At 53.1% G+C, this 16,025-nt stretch overlaps 5 protein-coding genes across 5 annotated transcripts; 4 read left to right on the top strand and 1 right to left on the bottom strand.

Moving 5' to 3' along the window:
• Positions 1 to 1,993: 1,993 nt before the first annotated feature.
• PG998_000426 (uncharacterized protein) lies at positions 1,994 to 4,247 on the top strand (the record flags this gene model as incomplete). The annotated part of the gene is made up of 4 exons (XM_066867244.1): positions 1,994 to 2,353; positions 2,391 to 3,323; positions 3,376 to 3,722; positions 3,770 to 4,247. The coding sequence occupies 4 exons, from the start codon at positions 1,994 to 1,996 to the stop codon at positions 4,245 to 4,247; spliced, it is 2,118 nt and encodes a 705-aa protein (XP_066735659.1).
• Positions 4,248 to 5,360: 1,113 nt separating this feature from the next.
• Positions 5,361 to 6,336, top strand: PG998_000425 (putative GTP-binding protein SAR1; the record flags this gene model as incomplete). The annotated part of the gene is made up of 6 exons (XM_066867243.1): positions 5,361 to 5,379; positions 5,519 to 5,622; positions 5,712 to 5,751; positions 5,820 to 5,885; positions 5,941 to 6,240; positions 6,296 to 6,336. The coding sequence occupies 6 exons, from the start codon at positions 5,361 to 5,363 to the stop codon at positions 6,334 to 6,336; spliced, it is 570 nt and encodes a 189-aa protein (XP_066735658.1).
• A 1,570-nt stretch (positions 6,337 to 7,906) lies between these two features.
• PG998_000424 (uncharacterized protein) lies at positions 7,907 to 10,267 on the top strand (the record flags this gene model as incomplete). The annotated part of the gene is made up of 3 exons (XM_066867242.1): positions 7,907 to 8,676; positions 8,724 to 8,917; positions 8,979 to 10,267. 3 exons carry the CDS (start codon positions 7,907 to 7,909, stop codon positions 10,265 to 10,267), a joined length of 2,253 nt encoding a protein of 750 aa, XP_066735657.1.
• A 1,630-nt stretch (positions 10,268 to 11,897) lies between these two features.
• PG998_000423 (aromatic compound dioxygenase) lies at positions 11,898 to 12,999 on the top strand (the record flags this gene model as incomplete). The annotated part of the gene is made up of 2 exons (XM_066867241.1): positions 11,898 to 12,149; positions 12,208 to 12,999. The coding sequence occupies 2 exons, from the start codon at positions 11,898 to 11,900 to the stop codon at positions 12,997 to 12,999; spliced, it is 1,044 nt and encodes a 347-aa protein (XP_066735656.1).
• A 1,033-nt stretch (positions 13,000 to 14,032) lies between these two features.
• PG998_000422 (fungal-specific transcription factor domain-containing protein) lies at positions 14,033 to 15,766 on the bottom strand (the record flags this gene model as incomplete). The annotated part of the gene is made up of 3 exons (XM_066867240.1): positions 14,033 to 14,723; positions 14,778 to 15,333; positions 15,520 to 15,766. The coding sequence occupies 3 exons, from the start codon at positions 15,764 to 15,766 to the stop codon at positions 14,033 to 14,035; spliced, it is 1,494 nt and encodes a 497-aa protein (XP_066735655.1).
• Positions 15,767 to 16,025: the final 259 nt, after the last annotated feature.

Below are 16,025 nucleotides of genomic sequence, written 5' to 3'. Positions count from 1 at the left end.
TAAGGGTGCCAGGTGCATGAGGGTAGGGTAGCCCTGGAGGAGCTGACGGCGTTCTGTTTTCGCTGTTTTCTTTGACACCGATACTGTGTTTGTGTTTATTTTGGGTCAACCGCAATCTTGGTAATAGCACTGCTCACTGTTGGGAGCATTCCTAGGGTCGGGGAAAAAATTCTTCTCCCGCTAGACGCTACCTAGGCGCGTACACGGACTTCCAGAAGGAAAATCATCGAGATAGTCCCGGCTTGGTAGTAGAGAAGCGGATGGCGGGTGAGCGGCTTTGGGTGCCAGATCAAAGCCCTGGGTCTGTTTTCAAACAAGCCGAGCTAGAGTTTAGGGGGGTAGGGCCAATAGCAACCCCGAATCAGTGAATTAGGAGGGACCCTCGACAACTGGCAATGGAACTCTCAGCAGAAAAAAAAAGCCATCTTCTTTTCCCCAGTCAGTGATCCGATCCACCAGCAACCATGACGGTCTCACAGTTGCAGGAGGACTGTACTCCCAGAGTCCGTACTGTACTGTCCGAGTAGGCCCCCAGTGTCAGCGGGGCTATTGTAAGGCGAGCTAGTACTTCCCTAGACTTACTGTATACTCCCCTCGCCCGTGTATATGCACACTGTAGTAGTCAGTCGGGATACCTCGCGTCCGGCGAAGGCGGCCATCAAACCGCATGTATTTCCCCAGTTCAGACGGTTTGAACGTCCCAGGCTTCCAGGTTCCTTACCGCCTGTTCAGTTTTTTCTCTCTCTCCCTTTCCCTTTCTTGGTCGCCTGCACCCCCTCCACCGCCCAAGTCATACCCACTCGCACACATGGGCCATTCATTGATGAGATGAGAAGAGGAGTGATTTTGATTTGATTACCTGTAGCGAAGAATGGATATGTGAAAAAAGCCCTTGGTCGTAACCTCGTCCCCAAGCTAGCCTCTCACGTTAATACCTCAAAGCAAAAGCTGGCCTGGGTCGGGCAACACGGCACCCAGGGCACCTCACCTCTCAAAAGGGCCCATTTCTCCCACGCAAACCAGCGATCGCCCACTTGACTCTTATGCGCGTCGTCTGAACCACTACTCGTTTCGCTTGCGCTGCCTTTGTTGCTCTGTTGGTTGCCAGCACAGAAACCAAAGCAAAAACCTGATATCTCCTTGCTGATATCATCTTTCCCAATTTTCCTGACGCATTCGACTCGTTAACCCGAGTTTCTACGAACTTTGTCCCAACTTGTTTTCCCATTGTCTACGCTCAGTGTCCAGTCACCGAATCCATAGCTCGAACGTCATTCGAGGACTCGAGTAAGGCCAAGACTTTGCAAGAGACCCTGCCAACTCCTCCGGTCCCCGAGGCGCATTTGTTGCCGTCTGTCCTGTGGTTTCGATTCCTGCAGATCTCTCTTGGCCACTTTTGCACCAGTGGGAAACAAACACAGCCCACCTCTAAGTTAAGACAGACACCCACGGAGACAGTGCCTTATTACCCGCCTGTCTGCATCTGCTCTCCCCGTCTGAGAGGTGTGTGCCACTTCCGGCGCGGCATTACTTGTACTTGAGAGGGCAAATTTAGTCATTGCCCATCTGCATCAGCTCTCTCTTATCCTGCGCGGCGAGATCGGGTTTCCACCTCAACAACATAAGCTACATCTCACCACCCGGACATTGTTCAGTACATCATGACCTTCGACTTATAGCCGAGCTGTCCCTAGGGACACCATACCGGTCGCGAAGACGGCACATAGTGCATTCTTCAACAACAACTCTAACTCTAAAAAAGTCTCTTGGCGATAAACACTTGTTTTAACAAGTATCCATACCGTCCGACCCGTTTGCCGCGTCGTTGAACGACTTTTCGACTGGTCTGCTTGGACCATATTACCCAGCTCCAAACCTGCGAGCCCCTGGCCTAGCAGTGGCCGATATATCACCACTTCTCACAACTAGCTGGTCATATCCCGCTTTACTTACGATGTCTCGAGATCGAACACACGACTGTGCCACGTCCAATATGTTGGCGTGGTCGTCCCAAGGTGCGCATATGCAGCACGAAGCCGAGGATGAGGTGGCGGCAGAGGTCGACGAGCCTCCCGACGATTCTCGTTCGACCTCCAGGAATAGCCAATTTCGGCGGACTACTGTCAGGAAATGCACAGAGCCTTCACAGTCACTCCTGACCAAGGCTCTACACCAGTCCGATGATGACGAGACCGTTCCCGTCACTCTCGGCTTTTCTTCAAGACGTCGTTCCTTGAACAGCACCGCTAGCCTCGCTTCCACCGCCGATCTCACCAGCGACACTGGACTCACGAGCCCAGCGCGCACGAATACTCCCAGCCCACCGCCCCCTGTCATCCGGTTGGGTCCGCTGGTAGGCGATACTCTCACCTCTAAGCCGAAGGCCACAGGTCAATCTCCCCAACCTTCGGATATGGATGTCACGCCGAAGAAGACTACGAGCCCAGCAGTTGCTGATAGCCAGCCGATGCGTCCTACAGAGGCTTTCACGAAAAAAGCGATGCATCTCCTTCGCTTGTGGGCCGAAGCCAGAGCCCAAGAAGCCTGCTGTGGCTGAGCCCGTGAACCCTCCCCAGCGAAAGACATGTATCAAGTTCGCTTGTAGTTCAACCAATGCCACTCCTGATGTGGAGAAACCACAAGTTGTCATTCCTACATTGGTCGAGCCGACCCATAGGAATAGCGGTGGATCTCCCTCAACTCTACGAAAATACCGGTCTCCTTCCACTGGTCGCTCGCGGCGATCATTGACTCCTCGAAGGTCCTCACAGAGTCCGGTGGCTGTCCGATCCAAGAAATATCTTACTGCCAATCCTGTGGATCTGAACTGCGACTCGACTAGGTTTTGCGAGTTCGCCAGCAATGAGCCTCGCGAGGAAGACTGGATACGCCAAAACCCATCTACCACAGCGGCACGACTGACAATCAATGACACCCTCCAGAAGGAGAACGTCATTCGCCGTCTGGGGAAGGAAGCCGAGGACGAAGCATTGGAGGAGGAGAAAGAACAAGAAGGAAATGCTGAAGACGACGAGGACGAAGAAGAGGACGAAGAGGATGAAGATGAGGACGAAAACGACGATGAGGATGATATAGCTCAGGATGATGAAGACGAGTTGGAAGAAGAAGAGGTCGATGAGGACAACGACTCATTATCCGGGTATGGAACAGACGACGATTGTTCGGACGGTTACAACACGGATAATGAGATCGGGTTTGCCGACTCTGATGATGAAGACGAAGGCGAAGATCTGGAACTTTGGACACATGGCCAAGCCGCGCTCTTGCAGCTGTCCGGAGCCACCCCCTGTCAACCGACGTCCGTCCTTGACTGCGAGCCGATCCGACTCCTCATCTGATGCATCTGGTTCACAGCGACGCTCCCGGGAGAAAACGCGCCGCATCAAAATTCGACCGGGCACACCAGAGCTTCCTGACAGCACTGATTTTGTCTGCGGTACTTTGGATGAAGACCGGCCACTTGAGGATGCCTATATCTCATGCATCACTCAGAGACGACTGGAGAAGCTGTGCCTGATTCCTCAAGATATTGATCCCAGCTTTCCCACATCTGAGCCCGAGGACGATTTAGTCAATTCTTACAAGGCTGGCCAGGATAGTGACGATCAAGTCTGGATCCACGGCGAACTCGAGGATCTTCACCACGAGAATGGCAGAGCTGATCGCCGGAAGAAGAGAGGCGAACAGACATCTCCGAAGAGGTATCGTTCCCCTCCGCCAAAGCGACTCCATTCGCCTGCGCCTAAAGCTCGTGGGCGATCGCCTGGACGTGTTGTCGAGAAGCCTTCACCCAAGAGAATGGTTTCGCCCCTCCGGCCAAGCAGGCGCACAAGACTCCTTGCGCTTCGCCGAAGCAAATTGGCAAGCGAGGGCGTGAATTCAACAAGACGCTGGCGTTCCGGCCCGGTCTCACTCAGACCAAGTCGCTGCCTCGTGCCCCTGCTTTCTTCGCGCACAACCTCCGGGGTCAACGGCGCCGACACGCGGCCTACACCGGCGCGAAGGGGCATGTCCGAGGTGCCATCGACATCGTCAAGGGCCTCGAGCACAAGCGCCAGAGACGCCGAGAGAAGTACATGCATAAGCATTTCAACCGTGCTCGTAAGGGTCAGGTGCCAGAGAAGCGTCCTCAACCAGGCCAAGGCCTGGTACGAATGAGAGAGTTAGGACTTCATATGGCAGGCAAAGCTGGTCCTAACCCTGTTCGATATGTTCTTTCCATTTAAAAAGAGCATACTGGCTGTTCTCGCCTTGATACCCGGGTCTTCTTCCCCTTTCAAACCACTACGAGTTATGACCATTTTCACCCGCATCATACCTTACATTACTGTTTATTTTATTTTTTATTTTTCCCTATGGCGGTCTGTCGGTTTACAGGGCTTGCCTATTATGTATATAGAGCTGCATCACACTTACGATTCTTTCATGACCGAGATCTTTGGGCATCTGGGAGGCGCGGTAGCATCACGGATACCATGGCATTGGGTACAGGCGCATCATCAGGGGATAGTCAGGTGGCGATCCGGCTCGTCATTTACAATTGAATATTTCCAACATTTTGATTGGACACAAACAAACCAAACTTTTTAAAGCTCCCGATATTTTACCAGTGTGCTCCCTTTTTCCCCGAAAACAGGTGGCCTTAGTCTCGAGTGTCGTGGTCAAACAGAGTATGTCATCATGATATTTGTGGTGATTCCTACGGGCGGATCCGAAAGAACCGACAGGAATGGTACCATGGCCCCGACGGGCGTCGTGCACCATTTTCTGATATAAATGTGACTCTTAGAATCGACGCATACAAACAAGTGACCATTATATCCAATGGCCTGAAAACTCTTTTCAAAATAACCTCATGGCAGCTTCCTTTCTCTGATGACTCAGGGATTCTCTCAATATAGATACATATAGCCATACCTCGGAGTACTTGCAGGAATCATCAGCCGCAAGAAACGCTCTTCTCGGTCTTGTTGATACGATAAAGCGACGCATCCGTTTGCGATTCGACAGTTACCATTGACTGACTGTCCTCTTTGAAGACTCGGGAGTTGTACGGTACGTGCATTGAATTTACACGGTATAGCCTCGGCCAATCATATCGGGTCCCTACTTGCTGGCCTTTTGCAGCTGCACCAGCAACTGGAGACCGGCAAGTCCAAGTCTGGCCTGCATACTTGTCATCCAAATCCCTAATCCCAAAATCCACCCTCGAGCCCATCCTCCAGATTCGCCTGCTCACCTCTTGTCTCACGACGCACGACTGGGAATAATCAGCACCATATCGCTCCGCTGCTGGCTATCCAACACATATCAAAACTCGAGATAGCAAATCCGCCATCATGTGGATTATCAACTGGTGTACGTCTCCGAGCAATGCCTCCAACAAGAAACCCATCATCCCTCGAGCCTATCCGTACATCCGCTTCGATGTGTCCACCTCTATCTAGGTACACCGGACTGGACTCTGCAAGCTAACTGCGCTGTTGGTAAATCATAGTTTACGACGTTCTGTCCTCCTTGGGCCTGCTCAACAAGCATGCCAAGCTTCTTTTCCTTGGACTCGACAATGCCGGCAAGACCACACTGTTGCACATGTTGAAGGTATGCTGCCAAACAACCACTGCGCCATGGTCACTATTTGATCGCGCCGCCATCCTTGAGGACACTATGACTGACTTGATGCACGATAGAATGACCGAGTTGCCATCCTTCAACCGACTCTTCACCCAAGTATGTCGCCGCCCGCCGAACCCGATCGCTCTCCCGGGCACGTGTCCACATGCTAACAACATTATCAGCTTCGGAGGAGCTTGCCATCGGCAATGTGCGTTTTACCACATTCGATCTTGGTGGTCATCAGCAAGGTACGACGATATGATGGACAAGACGGAGAAGCGTATAATGCTAATATCATGGCAGCCCGTCGACTGTGGAAGGACTACTTCCCAGAAGTGAACGGCATTGTCTTCCTTGTCGACGCCAAGGACCACGAGCGTTTCCCCGAGGCCAAGGCCGAGTTGGATGCGCTTCTGTCCATGGAAGAGCTCCAGAAGGTCCCCTTCGTTGTTCTCGGAAACAAGATCGACCACCCCGATGCCATCTCTGAGGAGCAGCTGCGCCACGAACTCGGCATGTACCAGACGACCGGCAAGGGCAGAGTGCCCCTTGAGGGAATTCGACCTGTCGAGGTCTTCATGTGCAGCGTGGTTATGAGACAGGGTAAGTCGAAGCACACACTCGCTACACACCGGACCAACATGCTGATGAAACTTAGGCTACGGCGAGGGTATCAGATGGCTCTCGCAATACGTCTAGAGTGGACGGGGATCTAGTTGAAGAGCCGGAGGCGGGTGACCCCCAAAACATTAGACCAAGACAAAATAGCTATGTTGAGGGCAAGGCCGGCGGGAAGAGTTGTATTAAGCGCGTGCATACAGTGCTCTGTGGATGTGGCACGCCTACATGAATCAGTGAATTTGGCGTTTTGTTAGGGCAGCTATCGCATCATGAACTTGTCTGGGCTTCTTAGGTCTAATGGGAGTCCGTGGTAATAGAGGCACTTTGTTCAACCTAGCTCTGACTTTGAATCTCCCGGATACATCTACTTGAATGTGCCTCTCTGTTCTTTCAACTGAATGATTCGTTGACTTGCCTATCGCGATGGGCGCTCATTTAGGACTTTCAGAAGACTTATCAAACTTGCTAAGAGTTGCATGCAGGCTTGTACTCTGTGGTGGCAGCAGCTTTCTTTAATCGGATTCTTGATATTGATATTGGATTCGCGAATGTTGCGTAACACCTGTCGCATAGAAAGTATAGTATGATTGACGTGTGCCACTCTTGAAATAGCTCACTTCGTTTTTTTCAATAGCAAGCCAGAAAACCATTTCCACCCAACTTTGTCTTGCGTAGGATCTGATATTAAACCTCTTGCCTGCCTACCCCTTAATGGCGCGCCGCTTACCATGGCACCCTTTGTGATAAATTGGCAAGCCGGCTGCCGAGCCGGGTTCTTTACCAGCTATGCAGTTAGCTATCTTGTTAACAATATAACCAGACCAGCCGAGTAAACGTTCCAAATAGCATTGCAATATGGTGGAAGCAAGGCTTGCGCCATCAAGGGGCAACACCCTGTCCAGAGGCTCGATGCGTAGAGCATATGCACTGCAACTAAGCGGATAGAGCCGTAGTTGGCGTGGTTTTTTCATCTTCTTGCAGTACGAACCCGAGGTTCATGAGTCACACCATATTGCTGCAAGTCATGGTTCGGGTTTGATTTGATCGTCAGACGAAGATACGATCTTGCAGACGATGCTCTTTATTAACCAAAGCAGGGTAACCTCGGTAGCCCCTAGTTGCTCAGCTCTCAAAAGTTGCTGGGGCGGACATGGCTGTATCTGGAAAGGGTTCCGGCTACTGTAGGGTGTTTGGGGGGGCCTTGGGGGGGCCTTGGGGGGTTCTTTGGGGGTGACCCAGCAGCCCCAGAAGCACAGAGGGCCCCTTGATATTCAACTAAGCGCATTAAGACCCCCCGTGGACGGCCCTAGCGCTCCCCAACGAACCGCAATTGCGCGCGAATGCTGCGCTGCGATTTGAAAGCCACTTTCGACGTCATCCTTCCCTTGTCTGACACCGGGTGATCAGCCCTCCATCGAGCAATTTCCACGCCCGCGAGGACACTTGCATTTGATCTTCCGTACTCCCCAGTATACGACGGATCAGACAGCTCTCGAAAACATACTTCTGTGATGCATCGTCTCGCACATCCAGGGTAAACTGACCCGACCGTTCCGTCCATTCATCTCTCTCTCTTTGATGTTCTGTAACAAGAAGCGCCTGGGACTGCTATGATGCATTTAGACTTTTCTCGGGCATACTAACGACAATGGCAAACGAAACACCATCTTCCATGTCTGCGACTGCACCTTCAGATTCGCCTACATCTACGACTACCAAGGCCAAGCCCCGGGTTACTTTCTTCGGAAAACCCCACCATAACTATGGCTTTCCTCCCGAGACTTTCGATTATACCCAGCTGCCCGGCTACAATGTCGAGTATGCGGCACCAGAAGATATCGCCGCCTTTGAAGCCGCTCTAGCCGCCCCCGATCCCATCCACTATTCCGCCGATGACGGCTCGACATTGCGAAGCCCTGCCCTGCGAAGTGGAAGCAACCTCACCTTACCTGATGCATCTGCTACCTCGCTGCTGCCACCGACCGGTGTCGCTGCTCAGCAGCGCCATGGCAGCCAGGGCAGCCTCCTGATATCGGCGCAAAACGACTGGGCCCCCGTCAATGAACGAATCCCCCGGCCTGGCAAGAAGCGCCGTCGCAAGGCCCTGGGCCGTAATGTCGACGAAGCCCGAGAGGGATACCTGTACGGCCTATTACGAATCCCGTTCTTGTTGTTCACCATGACCTGGATCATCGGGCTCTGTCTTGCCTATATGACGACAAGGCTATATGTATGGGGCTACGAGTACTTTGTGGCCTGGCGTGGGGAGAGGGAAAAGTTGCGGCGCAACCTGCGCGCCACCAGCAGCTACCGCGATTGGGTGCACGCAGCCAAGGAGCTGGACACCTATCTCGGGAACATAGACTGGAAGGAGGAGAACGAATATGCCTATTACGACTCGAAAACGGTCCGCCGCGTGTGGGAACAGATCCGCAAGCTCAGACGTGCTGCTGAAATCCAGGAAGCCGACGAGAACGGCGCACATGCTCATGGCAATGGGGACGCGAAAGCGGGCTCGGGGGAAAGAAGGCAATCGATGAGCTCAAGGTCATGATTGAGGCCTGTGTCAAGAGTAACTTTGTCGGCGTCGAAAACCCGCGGCTGTACAGCGAGACCTACTATGGAACCAAGAACCTGGTTCAGAACTTCGTCGACGAAGGTAAGTCGTTCGCCATCACATTCCTTTGACGACGTGTCCAAAACTAACATCCCCTGTTCAGTCGAGAAGAGTACTCACCTGCTGGTAAACTCGGCACAGATCCCTCTTGAGCAGAAGAGAACCCTATTCAAGCACTTGCACGCAAACTATGGCCGCACCGCTCTATGCCTGTCCGGCGGTGCTACGTTTGCGTATTACCATTTCGGTGTTGTCAAGGCTCTTCTAGAAGCCGATCTGATCCCAGAAGTGATCACTGGGACAAGTGGCGGGGCCCTCGTTGCAGCTTTGGTTGCGACTCGAACGAATGAAGAATTAAAACACCTACTTATACCAGCCCTTGCGTACAAGATCAAGGCATGCTCTGAACCTATGTCGACGTGGATTCCACGGTGGTGGAGGACAGGCGCACGATTCGATTCGGTCGACTGGGCCCGGCAATGCAGCTGGTGGGCGCATGGGTCGATGACCTTTCGCGAGGCTTACGAGAGGACTGGCCGCATTCTGAATGTGTCCTGCGTCCCAGCCGATCCACATTCACCCACCATTCTTTGCAACTACCTTACCAGTCCAGATTGTGTAATCTGGTCCGCAGTTATTGCGTCGGCTGCTGTCCCGGGCATTCTGAATCCTGTTGTCCTTATGATGAAAAACCAAGATGGAAGCCTGTCTCCCTACTCTTTCGGTCACAAGTGGAAGGATGGCAGTCTCCGCACTGATATTCCCATCAAAGCGCTGAATCTTCACTTCAACGTCAACTTCACGATAGTCAGCCAAGTCAACCCACATATTTCTTTGTTTTTCTTCTCGTCGAGGGGCACGGTTGGTACCCCTGTCACACACCGAAAAGGTCGTGGCTGGCGTGGAGGCTACCTGGGATCTGCTGCCGAGCAGTATATCAAGCTCGACCTCACTAAGTGGCTCAAAGTTTTAAAGCATTTGGAGTTGCTGCCGCGGCCTCTTGGACAAGACTGGTCGCAGCTCTGGCTCCAGCAATTCGGAGGCACGATAACAATTTGGCCCAAGTCTAAGCCCAGCGATGTGTTCCGGATACTTGACGATCCGGACGAGGACCGTCTGGCTCGGATGATTCACGAGGGGCAACAGAGTGCCTTCCCGAAGCTCAAGTTTATCAGTAACAGACTGAAGGTAGAACGAGAGATTAAGTGCGGCAGAAAGGAAACACGACTGCGCAAGAGCGGCAGTCTAGACAGTATCATCAGCGAGGATGATCTACAGAGCCTCCTGCGCGGTTCTAATACCACAGAAGACGACACCTCTGACGACCCGGATGAGGAGGTTGTTGACGAAGGGAAATTTGGAGACGATGTCGGAGACGGGAAGGAAGATTAGAATGGCTCAAGCATTGTAGACAAGAGATTTTAAAAAGAAAACAAAAGACGGCATTACAATTGCATCACCATATCCTCATTCACAATGTCCAGAATGGACAGGCCGCCATACGAGGAACGCGGCTATGGTGCGTCCAAAGCCCGATGGCCGCTGCGGCACGGAAAAGGAAACGAGCATCTACAGGCCTGCTGAAGGATGGCTCTGCGGAGCAAGGGTCCGGCGGGATAGCTGCATCACCCGTCTTTCCGCCCCCGGGGAAGTAAACCGTCCCCGACCCTGCAGGTCCTGGCATCTGAAGAAGGCGGTGTCAGCCCAGCGAAGGGTGCGAGTGCTGCAGCCTCCCTTGGGTGCATTTGAGGTGTCACAAATGATGAAAACCCTGTTCAGCCCAGGGAGTGTATTCCACCGTGATGATAGCAGATCCTCTCTCCCTTGTGATTCTACAACAAGCCATATCAATTATTACACAAGGACCACGCGAGCCAACGCATCTACGCTCCCTGCCGCCAATGACGACCGTGGCGGAGACCGACAACTTCGTTCGATCCACGACACTGGTCAACCAACCATATCACTCGTTCCGTTTCAAGCGCTTATCACTCCCTCTACTCAGCCCAGGCCGGCAGGCTTGTTGCAGGAACTCATCATTTTCTGCAACACAACACATATTCATCGTGATTGGGACGATTCGCCGTAAATCTGGATGGCCTGGTGCTAGATACAGTAGTATTAGATGAGCAAGTTTGATGTTCCAACCGGATCGAAGCCCTTTTCTTGCCGGCCCATCACTTGTGACGAGCAATCTCTACTTTTCCACTTCTGGCCCTCGTTGTGCAGCTATCTTGAGAAATCGCCGGGGCCACTCTGACGCCATGTTTGCGTCTCGCGAAGGGGCAACGCTGTGCTCATCTGCTGATATCAGTCCCACCGGACGGTTCCTAGCATTTTGCCAGGGAATAACAGCAGATCTGGGCTTCATGATGGAACTGGCCGGCCGACGTCGGTGCCCATAGCTGTCGTAACTCCCTTTCCTTGTGTACCTGGCCATCATGGCATTTTCGACTCTGTCCGCGAGTATTGGTCGGTCTTGGGAGACCTGGAAACGTGTGAATACTAATGTACGGTGATGGCGGACCCAGGGCTCGACGAAGCGGGCTCGGGCGTCTGGATTAGATTTGCTTGCTTGCGCTTGCGTCGTCGCCAAATGATTCAATGCTGATCTATGGCCTGATTTTCCTTCCCTTGGTCCTAGCCCGGGGTGGCAGCAGGACAATGGCATTGCCTGAGAGGCCATGACAACAGGTGTATGTGTGTGTGTGTGTGTGTGTGTGTGTGTGTGTGTATGTGCTTTTCCTCGACACTACTTAAGTTGACTCGTTTGACTCGATTCCCCTGCGCGGAATGAATCGCTAGACTCTAGTCAAACCTTCTCGCCTTTTCTTTTCTTCTCCTCTCACGTGAAGACGAAGATAGCAAGTCAGCCCCCTCCCTCGCATCTCTTTGCCCCATTGTCTTCTTGCCCGGAGTTTCGTCCCAAACTTGCTCCGGTTCTGCACTATCCCAAGCCCCAATTCAAAAATCACGCTGCGGGCCGCGTTTGTCCAGTCGTTGTCGCCAATCACCCGCAAAGATGCTCGTTCCCGTCAAGGCAGCTGGCGAGACCAATGGCTTCGAAAAGAAGAAACCGATGCAGTCGCCGTCGTCGTCTTTTCCCTTGAAACCCGAGTACGACCCGGAATTCACCGACTTGGTCATCGCCGCCACGGGCCCCAAGGCCAACCCGCGCCTGGCCCAGGTCATGCCGAGTCTGCTGCGGCACTTGCACGATTTCGCCCGGGAAGTGGATCTCACCGTGGCCGAGTGGAGCGCCGGCGTCGACCTGGTAAGTCGGAAATGCTCACCACCAACATACCCTTCGTGGATACTAACAAACGATGTAGATCAACCAAGCCGGCCAGATGTCCGACAACAAACGCAACGAGACGCAGTTGCTCTGTGACGTCCTCGGCCTGGAGTCGTTGGTCGATGAAATCACCTCCAAGCTGCTCCAGCAGCCTGGTACCACGTTGACCCCCTCGGCCGTTTTGGGTCCGTTCTATCGGGCTTCGGCGCCCGACCTACCATATGGCGGCACCATCCTGCAGCTACCATCCCCTTCTGCCTCTTCCCATGTCAACGGCAGTAGCAATGGTAACACCACCACCACCGCCCCTGGCTGGGCCCAACAAGCGCCCAAGCTGCTGACCCACATCCACGGCCGCGTCCTCAGCGCCGAGACGGGCGAGCCGATCCCCGGCGCGACCCTGGACGTCTGGCAGGCGGCGCCCAACGGCCTGTACGAGCAGCAGGACACGACGCAGCCCGACATGAACCTGCGGGGCCGGTTCGCGACTCGCGCCCCGGACGGCGGCTACTCGCTGCGCTGCCTGCGGCCCACGCCCTACCCGGTCCCCTTCGACGGCCCCAGCGGCCGGCTCCTGCAGCTGCTGGACCGCCACCCGTACCGGCCCGCCCACATCCACTTCGTCGTGAGCGCGCCCGGCCGCCGCACGCTGACGACGCAGATCTTCGATGCCGACGACCCCTACGTCGGCAACGACAGCGTCTTCGCCACCAAGGAGGAGCTGTGCGTCCGGTTCCTCGCCGTGGACGCCGAGGGCGGCGGTGGGGCCGGAGGCCAGGGGGCGGTGAAATGGGAGCTCGCCTACGATTTCACCCTGGGTGCCGTTTGATTAATAATTGCCGGGCTGCTTGTTGTGTGTCTGTACTCAGGTAGTGCGGCCGCCCGCCCTGGTGACTCGGGCCTGTGTCCCGACGGTCTAGTACTAAGCTCACGCACCACACCCTCTCCCTCTCTGCAAGGGCTGGTCGTGGTATCGAGGAGGAACTAGCCCAGTTATGACGAAAGACGACGACAAGGACGGTTTCCTCCTGCTCTCGCTTAAGCAGGTCTTGGGCGTGGGGGAAGGATAAATAGGCGTGCAAGGAGGTAGGAGAAGGGCGGGAAATAGATTACCTATCTTGCTACTAAAAACAGTTCACGGTGATAATAGAAGCAAAAGGCTGGTTCATAAGACTATCTTCGAAATGAAACGAGTCTATACGACAGGAATTGAAAATGTGTTCCTTGTATTCGTTGTTCCATTCATGTCGTTAGAAGTAGCGTATCACTCGATTGTTGTTTGCTACGGACGGGCTTGCCGAAGCGAGCGAGGAAGCAAGGGACTCACAAGGGGTCATCGGACCTGGACCAACACGTTTATTTTTAGCATGATTGCTCTCGGCACTCCGGCTATCTAGTCCATCCATTGGGGAAAGGAACAAGTCTTCAAGTGTTTCCAGAAATTTGCGTAAGATGGAGTTTGGATAAATAATTATCGGTAATTGGTGGTGGTCAAAACACCACATCCAGATCGCTAACTATGGAAAATAATGAGCTGAGCTCCGAGGCTCTCTCTTACGAGGTTGCTGCTATCCTGTCGTCGTAACCCGACTTCCATCGCCCAGTATAATCTTGCCTAATATGATAGATAATGTATATATGGCCCTGCCTCCTTTGGTTGATGGCGAAATGGGGAATACGAAATAGATGAACTGGAAAAATATACTGTATATATACAAGAATATGAAACCTTACCATCTTGATGGATCCCACCAGTTACCAACCTTTTCTTTAATCCGAGAACTGCGTTGTAGTTGACGGGGTCCACACGGGTAAGCCCCTATTCTATTCCGTCTTGAAGTAGGGGGTAATGTGACGGGCCATCATCGAAAGTCTGTGGGTGGGTACAGAGGTACGTTGACGCTACTACCGAGAAGACTGCCCGGTGGTGCCTGACCTAGGCCGAACGCACCAAAAGCCTCCGAGGGACCGACCTGCGAAGGGGGCATTTGCGGCGGGCCAGCCGGCGCATTCCAATTTGGCCACAGACTATCGAAATCAAATTCCGTCTCGTGGGAGATTTGTCCTTCCGTGCTGTGCATGCCGGCCTGGACGAGTCCAGTATTGCCAGGAGAAGCTCCACTGCCCTCTGGGCTTGGCTGCTGTAGCACGGATGGTAGTATAGGGGGTAGCGACTTTGGTAGACTGGGGGCTGACATGGCTTGTTCTTGCTTAATTATGGGCGGGAGAGAAGGGAGGGACTGCTGGGAACCGGGCCTGTTGGGGACGAAGAACCCGACCATGGGGTCATAGGCGTTATTGGGGCCTGGGATGTTGATTATGGGTATCTTGCGGCTAGGAAGGGAGAGTCTTCTCGCCGAAGGCTGTCGTGATTTGTTCGCCCTATCGAAGGCCTCGACAATCCATGATACTCTCTCTGCCTGCGGATCATACTGGGCACAGTACTTCAGGAACGACTTGCAGCTCTGAATGGCTTCCTCTGCTTTTGGGTTATGATACAGTGAGGCAAACTCATTACTGAATATTATGAGGCCAGCTGCGAAGACGAAATGTCTAGAGATCGGTTAGCCTGTGTTGTCTCAGATCCATTGTGATTTGGGCAATTACATTACGAAGGGGTTGCACTGCGGTAGGTACTTTGCCTCCCATGCAGTCTGTACGATAAGAAGAGTATGCTGCGACGCTTCGACGCACGTTTGGGCAAACTTTTCCATCCTATGGCTGAGCCGAGAGGGTTTAGAAGTTCCAGTAGTCTCCTGCTCCTGGGCCTTCTTTAGAATATACAAAAAGAATGGTCTCGTCAGAAGCATGATTGAATGACACTGCAAGAGATTGATATGCAAGATGGCGATGCCGTGGCCTGGCTCCAATTGATGGTCGATGGCCTGGCGCCAGTGGAGTGCGTGGTGAAGTGACTCGTTCCACCCCTCCAGCTGCTCTGCTATCTCTTGAGCGACTACTGTCGAGATTTTTCGTTTGGAGTAGACCTTCTTAAGCGTTAGTCCAATGACGTGGCAGGTCTTCACTGCGGCATCCAGCGCTGCTACGCCGATCTTCTCGGAATCGTTGAGTATCACCGGGGTTCCGTCAATCTTATGAGGGAAGTCGAGTGATTTCTCGGAGCAGTCCTCCTCAGAGATGGCGGTTGGTCGACCAAGTGACGCTGCAGAGAATCTGTCGAGTACAAAAAGAGTCCTCCATAAGTTCCGGCGAGTTCTTCTTTGTACAGGGGTGAATATTATGTCGCAGTCTTCTCTATGGAGCCCAAGAGCGAATGCTGACCGTACGGCCATACCTATAACCTTGTTAACTCATTGTGTATTCCATTTAGGGACCATTTGCGTCTCACCATAATACGCATATGATGCATTTCTTTTAGATACAGACAGCATGTATAGCGACATCAGCAGCAATGCCTGTATTGACCAAAAGTCCGCGTCTTCAAAGCCCGAAACAGGATCGGCAAGGCTTTTGGCATTTCTGAAGAACAGCTCGGCCCGGTTCACCTTCTTGTCGGATCGAAGCCTCTCAACAATCGAATCTTCTGGGCTGCCTGGCCTGGGCCTGGCCATGACCAGCCCTATGGCGAAGACCATGTAAAAGAGAACATAGTACTGAAGGCTCTACGCTAAGCGGATCATCGTAGCACTCGTTCATCTGAGTATGAAAAAGATCTCGGTCAAAGACCTCCACTAGCCCAGTTGTCTGCAGGCAATTAGCAACGAGTTTCGGCGAAAATAAGGTCATGCAATCACCCACGTTGACGAAATACGACTCCCACAAGAACATCTGCTGTATGACGATCCGGTAATACACCACTAGGGGTACTTGGTGGCGGTAGGGACATGGTTGCTT

This window comes from Apiospora kogelbergensis (genome assembly GCF_038363985.1).
Source record: "Apiospora kogelbergensis strain CBS 113332 chromosome Unknown utg000001l_segment0_segment0, whole genome shotgun sequence".
Classification (NCBI taxonomy): Eukaryota; Fungi; Ascomycota; class Sordariomycetes; order Amphisphaeriales; family Apiosporaceae; genus Apiospora; species Apiospora kogelbergensis.
This window is presented reverse-complemented; position numbering and strand designations above follow the sequence as displayed.